The sequence below is a fragment of the Vulpes lagopus genome, chromosome 4 (assembly GCF_018345385.1).
Source record: "Vulpes lagopus strain Blue_001 chromosome 4, ASM1834538v1, whole genome shotgun sequence".
NCBI classification, from domain to species: domain Eukaryota; kingdom Metazoa; phylum Chordata; class Mammalia; order Carnivora; family Canidae; genus Vulpes; species Vulpes lagopus.
In genome coordinates this window covers 75194666-75208847 of record NC_054827.1, presented here as the reverse complement: position 1 = coordinate 75208847, position 14182 = coordinate 75194666, and the positions used below count along the sequence as shown (strand labels likewise).

General features: G+C 34.9%; 1 protein-coding gene across 7 annotated transcripts in view; it reads right to left on the bottom strand.

Moving 5' to 3' along the window:
• Positions 1–14182, bottom strand: part of FAM172A (family with sequence similarity 172 member A) — a 418896-nt gene that overhangs the window by 369715 nt on the left and 34999 nt on the right. For 5 of the 7 annotated variants that reach the window (XM_041752634.1, XM_041752632.1, XM_041752628.1 and 2 more), the window contains exon 2: positions 2557–2658. In XM_041752634.1, the coding sequence (XP_041608568.1) occupies positions 2557–2658 (102 nt within the window). Of the gene's footprint in view, positions 1–2556; positions 2659–12302; positions 12427–14182 lie in introns of all 7 variants that reach the window. The other 2 variants (XM_041752630.1, XM_041752629.1) reach the window with 1 other exon arrangement.

Sequence of the window (14182 nt, the reverse complement as noted above, 5' to 3'; positions counted from 1 at the left end):
AATCTCTTCCCCTTTGGCTTAGGGCTTCTTGCTGATAAAGAACTTGAAGACTTTTCTGCTTTTGCCCTCACCTATACTCCCTATGCTCTGGTGCAATATTATGAGGCAGCACACTTTTGTATCACTAAGAAAAAATCTCTTCCCCTTTGGCTTAGAGTAAAATTTGTACCCAAATTCTTCTTTTATCCAACTAAGTACTTTAAAATCCTTTAGAAAAAATTAGAAACTTCTTCAATCAGGTAATGGAAGTTCAATTTCAAAGTTTTCATAAGAGTTTCTGTCATCAGGGTGCCTGGATGGCTCAGTTGGTTAAGTGTCTGCCTTCAGCTTGGGGTCAAGATCCCAGCATCCTGGGATTGCCCACATTGGGCTCCTGCTCAGCAGGGAGCCTGCTTCCACTCTCCCTCTGCTGTTTCTCCTGCTTGTGCTCTTTGGCTGGCTCTCTCTACCTTTCTCTCTCTCTCTCTCCACCCCACCCTGTCAAATAAATAATTAAAATCTCAAAAAAAAAAGTTTTTGTCATCATAAAAAAGAAGTATCTAAGCTAAATATCTAAGCTAAGAAATATCTAAGCTAAAAAAGAAATATCTAAAGATACAAAGTTAGAATTGCCCTCATGGGGGTTTAGTATTAAGACCCAGTTTCCTATTTCCAAATGCTCACCTCTTTGAAAAATATTCACCATTTATCCAAATTCAAAGCTGAACTGTTTCAAGCTAAAAATAAGATCCTTAAAAGTGACATTCTCTCCTTAGAATCCAAGCATTTCTGCCTCATACTGTTAGTCTATGTTTATGCAAGTATCCAAAATACTTATAAATGGTATACGTGTGCAAGGATGCATTCACATTTGAGATATACATACACAAAAGGGCACATGTGGATGCAAAGATATAGGTATGGATATGCAAGGGTGTATAAAGTGTGAAAAGGTGTGTGTATGTATCTGGTAAAAAAGGGGAAGATAAAAGTGTATTGCTTCTGGGGTACCTGGCTGATTCAGTTGCTAGAGTATGCAACTCTTGACCTCAGAGTTCAGACTCATGAGCTCAAGCACCACATTGGGTATGGAGCCTACTTAGAAAAGAAAGGTGTATAGCTTGTTCTTTTATTCACTTTAAGAAATACTCAAGGAAGATTAAACATAGACTTCAATGAAAACTGATGTCCCTATATCCACAGTTCTATGATTTACCCATAATACCAACATTACATCCCATTCCTGTTCTTTTTTTTTTTTTTTTAAAGATTTTATTTATTTATTCATGATAGACAGAGAGAGAGAGAGAGAGAGACAGAGGCAGAGACACAGGCAGAGGGAGAAGCAGGCTCCCTGTCAGGAGCCCAAACGGGACTTGATCCTGGGATCCCAGGATCGCGCCCTGGGCCGAAGGCAGGCGCTAAACTGCTGAGCCACCCAGGGATCACCCCCATTCCTGTTCTGAAGGAGTCTAGGAATAATTTTTCAAAGGAATAAAGGCAATTTTAGTCTCAATGCTCATTTGGTTCTGTTATTTAAAATAACAAAGAAATCTGAAAAAACAAAATATTACATATTTTGGCATAAGATATCCTTAATTAAAAAGCATGAAAATATGAGAAAAGAGATCAAAGTTTCTAATATCACCTGTTTAAACTCAATTAATTTTCTAGTACACAGAGACTGTCACTATAAATCCTGACACCTATAACTGATATTATAACTACCACAGTAATATTCACTACCACAGTGATAACAAATCACCAATTTAGTTGATGTAGACCAAAATATACAAAGCTACAACTCAAATACCACCAAGCCTGTAACAATAGTAACTCTTCAAGTATAATATCATGTTATTAATTCAGTGAATCATAATTCTTTGTCCCAGAAACATCCTTGTAACCTATGATATGTTCTTCCAAATCCCAATGAAAAGTCTTTCTAATTCAGAATTTAATTAATAAATTTTAAAATAAGCAGGGCACCTGTGTGGCTTAGTCAGTTAAGCATCGCTTTTGGCTCAGATCATGATCTCAGGGTCCTGGGATCCAGCCCTGCATCAGGCTCCCTGCTCAGCCCTCACCTTCTCTCTATATCTCTCTCTCTCAAATAAATAAACAAACAAACAAACAAACAAACTTTAAAAAAATAATAAAATAAATGTTAAAATAAGGATGTTGCCTGAAAAAAATCTCGGAAAATTGAGTATCGTGCTCAATTAAAATATCATCACAGATGATAATTGCTAGTCATTTCATTTCAAATATGTGAAAAAGTAGCATCTTTCTACATAATTTAATTGGAGTCGCAACTGGATGCCAGAGAGCTGAATGCTCAAGACTGAAATATGTTAAGTCAAATCAAATTCATGTCCGTTGTTTTAAGCGATTTGACAATTATGGGAAATTACAATTCTTTTGTTTGAGTGAAGAATTCCACCATGAAGGGTTAAGTCATTATTTCTTAAAATACATAAAACATTCTAACTGGCTAATAAAAATAGAGAATAATATCTGTCCTATGATTCTACTACCATAATAAATAAGTCTTGTATATAGTATACAACCACTTACTTTCATTAAAAGCATATTCAAATCCTTCCAGGGTATCAGGAAAATCAAGTGGTGGTTCATCTTTTTTCATTAGTTCATCCAAATCAATCCTAGATAATAAATCTAGAAAAGAATATGAAACATACTTATGTTCATTTTCTTAATAACAAAGTTATATTTTAATAACATAGCTAATAACAAAGATTATATTTTAAATTAAGTATTCTTTTGTTTTATTAGGTTACTTTTTATGTGTTGCCTTATTGATAATGTTTTTAAAATCTTAAGTTCCCCAAGTGCTGCATCATGGCAATATCAAAAGCATTTTCCAAATCATAATTCCCAAAACAATCATAATTTTAGATCCTATGTACCACTACAGTAAATTATTAACTTCTTTCCTTCAAAATTTTCAGGTATTAATTTGTATCTTATTAACCTCTATCCATAGTTTTAAAAGTTTCAGGTCTTTTAAATGGTCACTAAATCTTATATAAAAGTGAAACTACTACTTATGAATAAAGAAACTTACAAATTTAAGTAGGGGTAATACAGCACATTATTCCATTTTTATAGGAAAAATCACAATATTAAAATAGAAAAAGCTAACTGGAAAAAATGTGGATAACATTCAAACCAAAGCAGTTTTTATTCTTCACAAAGTTTGATTTCCATACAATAAAAAAATTGTCAACAAAGGTTTTTAAATAAACATTCTATTTTGAAATCATTTTGGATTACAGAAAAGTTAAAAGAAAGTACAGATACTGTCTGTATATCCTTTACCCCATTTCCCCTATTGTTAACATCTACATTACCAGGGTACATTTGTGAAAGTGAAGAAGTCAACGAAGTCCAGAAATTACTCATCAGGTTTTCCACTAATGCCCTTTTTTATTCTAGGATTCCATCCAGGATACCACACTGCATGCAGCTGTCATGCCTGCCAATATCCTCTGGTTTATGACTGATTTCAATCTTTGCTTCTTTTCCATTATCTTGACTGTTTTGAGAAATACTGGTTAGGTATTTTGTAGAATGACCCCCAATTTAGGCATGTTTGATTTTTTTTTTTTTTTTTTTTTAATTTTTGTGATTAGATTAGGGTTGCAGGTTTTTGGAAAGAATGCCACAGTAGTGAACTGCCCTTCTTATTACATCACATCCGGGGGAACATGATATCCACGGAACATCACTATGGATGTTAGTCCACATCAGTTGGCTAATGCAGTGTCTGCCAGGCTTCTCAATTATGAAGTTACTATTTTTCCCTTTCTATAACCTATTCCTCAGATTATGAGACGTAAGTCTAGCTCACATTCAGAGAGGAAGAGGTGGAATTATGCTCTACTTTGTGGAGCAGAGAATATCAATATATATTATTTGGAATTCTTCTGTATGAAATTTTTGTCTCTCTTCCTCCATTTATACATTTATTCAATCTTATTTGTATCAGTAGAGAGTCATAGATATTTATTATAATTTTGGGTTACAACCAAGACTACATTTATTTTGTTACTCAAATTGTTCCAGCAATGGTCATGGCTGTAAGCTCTTCCAGCTGGCTCCTATAACTCTTTGACATGCTCTTATCTTTTTGTTTTTTAAATATTTCCTTATTTTGTGTTACTACAAGATGGTTGCTATAGGCTTATCTTTTCCCTGCCCCAGCCTAGAATCAGTCTGTCAACAAGAATTTAATGATATTTCTTAGGTTCTTATCATAGAATGAGGCAAAAATTTTCACTCTATGTCATCAGACAGTCATATCAAAACTCAGAAAACCAAAAAGATAAACTTCAAATATTTATTCAGTTACAAAAAGATGTTTTTTTAAAAAAAGAAAAAAAATTTAGTTTTTGAGTTTTTTCATTCTAATTCAAGTTCCTGAAATCAGTTCCTAGGATATGTAATAAAGTCCCTTTTCCTACAAAAGAATTATCTCAGAAGAAGCACTTTATTTCTGTCTCTTACTTATAGAGATATAACAAATCCATCTGTATGGAACTTCAAAATATGCCAAAAAAAAAAAAAAAATAGTTTGCCTACCTCCATCTCTATGTCTCTCTTTCTGTAGGACATAAAGATAAGCCCTCAAAAAAAAATCATTTTTTTAGTACTTTTCAAAACTGCTATATCAAATAAACCCTAACTCCCATGAAAGTATGACATCTTCAAAATTCAAAAATAAAAAATGTCAGCAAATTCTTTAGTAAAAAGCAAATGTCACATAATATGCATACTGGGCTAAAAAAGAGATATAGGCTGACAAATGTCTGATTCATTAGTAAGTTTCTGAACACCATGTAATTCTTTGCAAAACAGAGTAAAATGGAAGATTTCTTAATAGCATAAATGGCTTGGAATGGCTAGAAAATGTTCTCTCTTTCCAATGAATTGAGGCTCGCTCCTTCACTTTAAGTCATCTACAGTTCAAAACTTAGAAACCTTTTCGTCAGACACACAGCAACTACCTAACATATAAGCAGGTATCTTATGTCTAACAGGCATTTTGTCTATCAGCTCAGATCATAACACGCTAGCTAACATCTTTATACCAATTTAAAGTTTTCAGATACTGTACCTCACTTGATCATCACAACCCTATAAAGTAGTAGCATGTATTATCACCTTCACTATCTTTCAGACGAGGAAATGAGCTCAGAGAAGTAAAAGGGCTTGTCCAAAATTATACCTTAATTGTACAGTGGGATTAATGGAATAAATGTATTTTCCAATACCTAAACTCAATGCTCTTTCAAAATCCCCTTCTTTACTCTATGTGCCATTTTAACCCTAAAATATTCTGCTCCCCTCTTCCTTACCTTATGAAGAATAAAATTATGAATATAGTTTCATTTTCATTATGTTTGTTAGTTTTCCAAAAGTTTTTGAAAGTATTACAAACATATTCACCCCGATTCAAATATCCTCTAGAAACACCTTCACAGAGGCACTCGGGTAGTGTTTAACCAAATATCTGGGCATGGCATAGCTCAGTCAAGTTGATATATAAAGTTAACGATCACACCATTCCTGTCTTTGGACACTTGCATTGTTTTCTTGGCTATTGTGAATAATGCTGCTATGAACATGAATGTACAAATACCTGTTTAAGTCTCCGTTTTCAACTCTTCTGGGTATCAAGTGGTATTTTTATCCAATTACTGCATATGCTTAGTTGAAGTTTAGAATTCTAGTTCCTGAATCACCTTAATCACCAGAGGCATGTTTTAGAAAAAACACTTGTGTTACATCTGATGCATATTTAAGTTACATGGATTTAGTCATACTGTATTTTATAGGTGATTGAATGTATTTTTAATAGAAGTTTTTTATTATACTTGAGTTTTGCATAAAACCCACTGCATTTGGAATCCAGTCTCTGTGTAAATGCAGCTTACTTATTATTATTATTGCTTTCATTTTAAAAAGCAGAAAAAATAATTTCTGATCTTTTTTACCTACATGTCTTCTCAAAGCTAATGAAATAAAAAAAAAAAAATTCTGTATCTGGTTCCCTAGTTAAGAGAGGAGAAGTCTGAGGAATACCTATTTATTTAGTTTTCATTTTGAACATTAGGAATATTTTGGAACATTTTGAGCAAAGCAAAAGCATATTTCTATATTCATAACTTTATTCTTTATAAGGTAAGGAAGAGGGGAGCAGAATATTTTAGGGTTGAAATGGCACATAGAGCAAGTAAGGTGGTTTTGAAAGAGCATTGAGTTTAGGTATTGGAAAATACATTTATTCCATTTGTCATTCTACTTGCCCACCGAGGGAGAATCCAGAAGACATACCTTTCCCCACAAAAATGAGAAACAAATTTGTGAGGACAATCCTGGCATCCCTAAACAGTTCTGTAATGGCTCTTATCTTATGCCAAACCTTACAGTGAGAACTAAGTCACTAAACTGGGAAACCTGGGATGCTATTTGGAATCTTTGGCAAGGCCCTTAGCATTTTGGTATAAAGCCCTGCCATCTACCACAGGTAACTACTCTCCTTGGCCCAACACTGGGCCTTAGTAGAGACTAAATGCTTAACCATAGGCTACCAAGTTACCAGGTGATCTGAATTACCCACCATAAACTGGATGTTTTCTGACCCACCAAGTCATACATTTGGGTGTGTACAACAGCATTCCATCAACAAATAGGAGTGGCATATCTGTAATCAGGACTGAGTAGGCTCTAAAGACAACAATAAGTTACATGAAGTACATCAAGGGCTTATAGCCTCCATTCCTGCTATACCTTCTATCTATTGGCATGCACCCAAGGCCTCATGGAGGGTTCCTACCATCAGTTGATAGAAGACTTAGGTGTGTTTATAAATGGTTCTGCATGATACTCAGGCATCACCCAAAAGAGAAGCTAACACACCAAAGATGCTTTCTAGGATACCACTGAAGGAAAATCTCTCCCAGTGGGGAGAACTGAGAACAGTGTACTTGACTGTTCTGTTTGCTTGGAAAAAGAAATGGCCACACAAGTGAATATATAACAATTCATTGGTTGTGACCACTAGTTTGGCTGAATGGTCAGGGACCTGGAAGGATTGGAAAACTGGTGACAAGGAAATTTGAAAAAGAGTTATGTGAATAGTCTTCTTGAATGGACAAAAGAAGTGAAAGATATCTGAATCCCAAGTTAATACTCACTTAAAAAGTGACCTCAAAAGAGGAAGATATTAATAATCATCTGGATAAGATGACTCCTTCTGTAGATACCAGTCAGCCTCTTTCCCCAACCACTCCTGTGGCTCATGAACAAAGTGGTCCGTCTCTCCAAAGAAATGGACGTTATGCATGGGCTCATCGATAGGAACTCACCAAATCTAACCTGGCTACTGCCATTATTGATTGTCCAATGTGCCAGCAGAAAAGACCAACACTTTGACCAAAGACCAAAACTTTGGAGAATGGCATCATTCCACAAAGTGATCAGCCAGTTACATGGTCAAAATAGATTACATCAGATTACTTCCATCATGAAAGCAACAGCATTTGGTTCTGACTGGAATAGATACTTTGTCTGAATACAGATTTGTCTTCCCTATATGTAATATTTCTGCCATTATCTACTATTTGTGGACTTAAAGAATGCCTTATCCACCATCATGGTATTCCACATAGTATTGCTTCTGATCAAGGAGTTCACTACAAAAAAACACGACAATGGTCCCATGCTCATAAAATTCATTGGTCTTACCGTTTTCCCCACTATCCTGAAACAGCTGTTTGAGAGAATGGTGAAATGGCCTACTGAAGATTCATTACAGTGCCAGCTAAGTGACAGACCACTGTCTGTCAATCCTGAGGCAGGATTCTTCAGAAGGCTGTACAGACTCAGAATCAGTGTCCACTATATGGTGGTGTTTCTCTCATAGCCCTAATTCACAGGTCTAAAAATAAAGGGGTAAAATGAGAGTGTCACCACTCATTATTACTCCCAGTAAAGAAGGAAATAATGTCCATTTTCTCACTGTTCTTATTCAACATAGAATTAGGAATCCTGGGCAAGTACAAAAAAGCAAGAAAGGAGGTCAATTGATTGGGAAGAGAAATAAAATCATCCAATGTGCAAATGAGATAGAAAATCACAAGGAATCTGTCCCCAAAATTCCTAGAACTATTAAATGATTTCAGGAAAGTCCTAAGATATAATATCAATATGCAAAACTTGATTATATTTCCATAAACTATCAGTAAACACATGGCAACTGAAATTAAGAACACAACTCCACTTATAATCACCCTAAATACAGACGCCTGGGTGGCTCAGCAGTTAAGCATCTGCCTTTAGCTCAGGGCGTGATCCTGCAGTCCCAAGATTCAGTCCTGCATCAGGCTCCCTGCATGGAGCCTGCTTCTTCCGCTGCCTGTGTCTCTGCCTCTCTCTCTGTGTCTCTCATGAATAAATAAATAAAATATTTTTTAAAAAATCACCCTAAATAATTAAAACTTAGGCATAAATTTAATAATAAATGTTTGAAACTTACATGCTGAAGATTACAAAATGCTGATGAAGGAAATCAAAGATCTAAATAAATGAGAGACATACCATGTCATGGATTGACAAAGATGTCAATTTTCCCCATATCCATCTATAGGTTTAAATATAATTCTTATCAAAACCTCAGTATTTTTTTTTTGCAGATATAGATATTTGTACTCTAAAACTTATACAGAAAAGTGAGTAACCTAGAATAGGTAATAGCTAAACAATTTTGAAAAAGAACAAAATGGGAAGAATCACTCTACTCAATCTTAAGATATACTAGGTAATCAACAGAGCGGATATTAAATAAGAGATAGACACAGAGATAGACACAGATCCATGGAACAAAACAGAGAGCCCAAAACAAGGCCATGCAAATACCCAAATATACCAAATTCATTTTTGACAAAGATGAAAGAAGTAATTCCATGGTGGAAAGGTAGTCTTTTTCACAAATGGTTCTGGTGCAAAAAGACATTACCAAGGCCAAAAAAGACCAACCAAACACACATCTTGACTTAGGTCTCATACCTTATGTAAAAATTAACTCAAAATGCATCATTAATTTAAATGTAAAATCTAAAATTATAAAACTTTTAGAAGAAAACACAGGAGAAAACCTTCACGAAGTAGGATTAGGCAAAGAATACAGAGAAAGGACACCAAAAGTATAATCAATAAAACTGATAAGTAGACTGTTTTAAAGATACAGTTTTATCCAATATGACAATTTGTTCTAACTATGCTTTGCTATGCACTGCCATTTTCTTTTCTAATATTTCCAATTTAACTCCTTCATTAATTTTTACAAGCTCATGTGTACTAAGCATTCTTATTTCTATAGTACCAATGAATTAAAAGATTCAGAGAAGCTAAGCAGCTAGTTCATGAAAAGTAGGAAAACCTGAGTTTGAATCCAGACAATTCCATCTCTAGACCCTATTCATACTCTTTTTACATAATTGTAATACCTCTAAAATCCAGAAAACCTATGTAAACTCTTACATATTGTTTGAGGATATAAATTGGAAAGACTACTTGGAAGATCAAATTTTCACATTATCAAGTAAGGCTGAAGATGCACAAAATCTATCTAGGTGGAAACCCAGTGAGTTTATTTGGAAGGAACTCACACACATTCTTTGTCATCTCTCCTAAACCAACCATTATTCTGACAATGCTAATAATCATTTCCAACAGCATACAAGCATGTAATAAAACTTTCTATAGGGTTGTCCATACTATTTCCAATTCCTCTCTTCACATTTTCTATGGAAGCTCTCCAGCACAGCTTTCATTTCCATCAATTCATGAAAACAGCTCTTTGTGATGATCACTAATGATCTAAGTACTGTCAAACCCAAAAGTAATTTCTCAGTCCTTGTCTAACCTGAATCATCATGACACCATGAATTATTCCTATTTTCTTCATTTTAGGATCTCTTGTTCATGGTTCTTAGCCTATTTTACTAGAAGTTAATTTTCAGCTTCTTTGTTTTTTTTTTTTTCTTTTTTTTTTTTTTTTCAGCTTCTTTTGATGGTTCCTCTTCATCTTTCTGACTCTAGAGTTGAGATGCTGCAGGGCTCAATCTTCAGATCTCTTCTTTCCTGTCTACACTGATGTCCCTGGTGATCTCAATTAGGACTTACGGTCCTTTAAATATTACCCCTGTGCTAATGATTCCTAAAACCTTAAAAAAAAAAAAAAAAGATTTTATTTATTTATTCATGAGAGATGCAGAGAGAGAGAGGCAGAGACATAGGCAGATGAAGAAGCAGGCTCCCTGCTGGGAGCCCAATGCAGGCTCAGTCCCAGAACCCCAGGATCACAACCTGACCAAAAGCAGATGCTCAACCACTGAACTACCAAGGCCCCTCTCTTTTCCTTTTTAAGACTTTCCCAAAACTTTTATATCTAACCCAAATGCTCTCCCAAACCCCTTACCCTACTTTTCTACCTTCCTGTTTAAGTGGCATATCAATTTTATATTCAATGTCCGAAATTTAATTCTTGCTTTCCACTACCATCACCACAACCTGCTTTTCCCTTTCTTAATCTATTTTTTTAATTCTTAACCAGCATTTTTTTAATAAAGATTTTTACTTATTTGAGAGAGAGCACGAGTGGAGGTGAGGAAGGGCAGAAGCAGAAGGAGACTCCCCTATTGAGCAGGGAACCCAATGCAAGCTCAATCCAGGACCCTGAGATCATAACCTAAGCTGAAGGTAGACACTTAACTAAGTCAACCAGCGACTCCCAGTTTTCTTAATTTAACACATTGCATCTATCTTGAAACTTTTTAGGCCAAGAACCTTCAAATTTATCTTGATTTCTCTTCTAACATCCCATGTCTCTAATCCAACAGAAAATCATGTCATCTCTTCCTTCAAAACATAACCAGAACATGTTATCATCCTCTCTGCTACCACCCTAATCCAAAACATCAGCATCTCTCACATTTGTGAGGAGAAAGCAATGCTCTTAGCCATTTTCCATTTTTGAATTTAAGGGCTAGTTACACCATCCCCTTGACAGAACATTAACTCTAAAAGCAGGGACAAGATGAGGTAAATTGTGAGCTAAAAAACTGGCTGCTTTATCATATATATGCTTTAGGCTTTCATGAAAAGAGATAAGAGGTAGTAGGAGAGATTCCTGAGTTATCTTTAGCATTCAGCCTTGTAAAGCAGAGTAGGATAGCAGTGAGGGATTCAGAAAAATGGCTGCAGCCAAGATGGTCTGGTACATATTTACCTGGGGCATTACCTACAAAGCATCTTGAAGACCACAAAGATTCTACATTGAACAAGAGACTCATTATCTGGCATAGTTGGCATCTCAACATTAGGAAATCCGTAAGATTTTTTGCACCATCAAAAGAAAGTAACTGGGAGACCATGTACGAGTTACTTAGGTAAGCTGACCTTGGGTAAGTCACTAGACAGATTGAAATATATGGTAAGGAACAGATCTATCCACTCAACAAAGCACGCTTATTGTAGGAATAAAATTCTTTTAGACTGCAGACTTTTAAAAGGTCTAGAACTCAAAATTCCCAAAGAATGTCTAGGATAGATTCCCTCCAAGGTGTTAACGGAGAGTGGAGAGTCTTTCAAAAAATATCCCTAATTAATGCCACAAAGATAGAATACTGGATTATTAGGCAGATCATGATCTTAGCCTAGTATGAAATTCTGATCAACAAAAATATGATAATGGCAATAATCTTATTAACTCAAGAGACCTGTATTAGTTATTATTATAGTATTAGTTTTACCATTGAATGGTAAAGACTTTGGATAAGAGAAGACTTATGGGGATCCCTGGGTGGCGCAGCGGTTTAGCGCCTGCCTTTGGCCCAGGGCGCGATCCTGGAGACCCAGGATCGAATCCCACGTCGGGCTCCCGGTGCGTGGAGCCTGCTTCTCCCTCTGCCTGTGTCTCTGCCTCTCTCTCTCTCTCTCTGTGACTATCATAAATAAATAAAAATTTTTAAAAAAAGGAAAAAAAATTAAAAAAAAGAGAGAAGACTTATGAATTCTTACTGTTATAAAATTACATGATTTTATGATTTATTTACTGAGTACATACTACATCTGAGACACTGAGACAGTTGATGTGAGGGATACAAAGTATTACAAATGGATTCAATAGTGACATTCTTATTTTAGAATTGAAATGAATGGAAGACCACCTAAATATTCCTATACCTTCATTAGGCACAATGAAAATACCCTGAAAAAGCAAATTAAGTATGTACCTTTCAGTGCTGTTGTCTTTTCTTTTTCATCTGGACCTCCCTGCTGGATTTGTGCCATGCTTATCCAAATTGGCAACAAAATTAAAGAGCTCAAGGAAATAGACATCAATCTTCAGAAGACAGTCTAGAATGAATGAAAGCAATAAATTAAGCTCTACTCAATCCTACCTACTCCATGAGAACTTCGTAGATCCTCTCACTTGGGATTAATCTCTCTATTCTGATTTCCTACTGCATTTGTTGATGCCTATATACCACAATACTTATCATAGCCTGCCTTGCATTATAGTTATTTATGTATTTATCTGGGTCAGCTAACAGAAATTACAAGCACCAGGATAAAGGTATCGAGTTTTTGTCATCTTTTTCTATCTCATGTCACCAAACACAATACTTTAGAAAAACAGATACCTGAGGTTGGTGAATTTAATTTAGCTAAACTTACTATGTAAGTTTAGTTCTCTATCATCTAATTTTTTTTTAATATCTTCCAGTAGTTTCAAAAGCCTGAAATTTCTTTCAAAATAAACCATAAGCATGTGCCAATTACAAAGTCAGAATGTCTTCCTTCTGAAACAGTCAGGAGAAAAATACATAAATACACAGAATAACTGTAAGCTACTTTGGTATAATTCAAAACACAACTTTAAGGGAAAAAGTTAGCCCTTTTAAAAAATGAAACTATGTCAAATTCAATGTCTGGAAGCCATACTCTATAAATGGCACTCCAGTAAATAATCATAATATAAAATTATGATTAAAAATATAATTTTGCTCTATTTTGGCCAAAGAGAAGGTATTCACACTATAAATAGATGGTCTTTTCCCAGGGTGTCCATGAAGACTAAAAGAAATTCACTATTCCTAAAGTTTAAAAGACAAAAACACAAAACATACAATGGAAAAAATTAAACTAATTCAGTCAATCCATGATTGTTAATGAAATTATATAAAAACTACGTTCATGACAATAAAAAAAGGCTGAATATTCCTGATAAAAGAACTCGATTTATTTGCTATCCACAAAGTAAACTTCATTTTCCGTTCAGACGGATATTTTATAATTATCTTTAAAAACTGGTCATTTTCGGGATCCCTGGGTGGCGCAGCGGTTTGGCGCCTGCCTTTGGCCCAGGGCGCGATCCTGGAGACCCGGGATCGAATCCCACGTCGGGCTCCCGGTGCATGGAGCCTGCTTCTCCCTCTGCCTGTGTCTCTGCCTCTCTCTCTCTCTCTCTGTATGACTATCATAAATAAATAATAAAATAAAATAAAATAATTTAAAAAAAAAACTGGTCATTTTCATAATCAACAGAATATAGAAGAAAATACTTTAAAAAAACTAATACTGAAAATAGTATTTTTAAACTATGAATGTTCCAAATAGTCATAAATCATATTGCTCTTATCTCAATTCTTTTTATTTTTTTTTTTTATTTTTTTTTTTTTATTTTTTTTTCTTATCTCAATTCTAACTGGAGGTATGGGGGCTATTACAAGAGGAAATACCTTTTGGCTTTACCATTAACTACACGTACCCTTGATAAATCATTTAACTTCTCTGTGTCTTATTTCCAAATATGAAAAATGGCAATGATAATCATGTTTCCCTCATACTGTTTCAGGGAGGCTAAATGTAAAATATTTAGCATAGTACCTGATGTGTAATTAAGTGCTCAACACAAGCTGACATATATTTTTTAATTGTTATAAATGTATCCTGGCTTCACCATTTAATAATAGCTCTATGGCCAGGAACATAAATTTTCAGTTTCCTCATTTCTAAAATGTAGCTCAAATATAGTGGTTGAGAATTAGTATTTTAGAAGGTATGCACACCTGACCAGTGCTATTACTAGCAGTAACGCTGTTGGTCAATG